This window comes from Eimeria mitis, genomic scaffold, assembly GCF_000499745.2.
Source record: "Eimeria mitis Houghton genomic scaffold, Emh_scaff2727, whole genome shotgun sequence".
Taxonomy (NCBI): domain Eukaryota; phylum Apicomplexa; class Conoidasida; order Eucoccidiorida; family Eimeriidae; genus Eimeria; species Eimeria mitis.
In genome coordinates this window covers 1,509-2,050 of record NW_013571072.1, presented here as the reverse complement: position 1 = coordinate 2,050, position 542 = coordinate 1,509, and the positions used below count along the sequence as shown (strand labels likewise).

The window sequence follows — 542 nt, the reverse complement described above, 5'->3', positions numbered from 1 at the left end:
AGCAACTGGAGCAGCAACAGCAGCAGCAACAACAGCTGGAAACGGCGCAAGACGCGACGGAAGAAAACCCCCTACAGGAAACTCCACCGCAGCAGCAACAGCCAACGCAGCAGCAACAACAGCAGCAGCAACAGCAGCAACAGCAGCAACAGCAGCAGCAGCAGCAGCAGAAGAAGAGAGAGCTGCGTAAGGGTTATCTTGGAGGCGTGAGAATGAGCCGGGGGTCCGCGCTACTGCAGCAGCTCACACAAAACCCAGCAGCAGCAGCAGCAGCACAACGAATGCAGCAGGTCAGGCAAGGGGCCCCAAAGAAAGCATCTTCGAGCAGCAGCAGCAGCAACACTAGCAGTAGCAGCAGCAGCAACAGCAGCAGCAGCAGCAGCAGCAGCAACAGCAGCAGCAGCAGCAGCAGCAGCGGTCCACGGATGGGGAGTGATGTCCCCAAATCCGGGGGTTGGAATGCTGCGGAGACGTCCGCGATAGAGAGAGAAGAAAAATAAACAGAAAAAAACTTTATAAATATTTTGTACAATATTTTAAAA

At 54.4% G+C, this 542-nt stretch overlaps 1 protein-coding gene across 1 annotated transcript in view; it reads left to right on the top strand.

Annotated features, from left to right (window-relative positions):
• EMH_0057860 (uncharacterized protein) overlaps window positions 1-500 on the top strand; it is a gene marked incomplete at both ends in the record, with an annotated part of 5,851 nt that extends 5,351 nt beyond the window's left edge. Inside the window, one exon of the mRNA XM_013497518.1 lies at window positions 3-500. Coding sequence (XP_013352972.1) covers window positions 3-500 — 498 coding nt within the window. The remainder of the gene's footprint in view (window positions 1-2) is intronic.
• Between the last annotated feature and the right edge of the window lie 42 nt (window positions 501-542).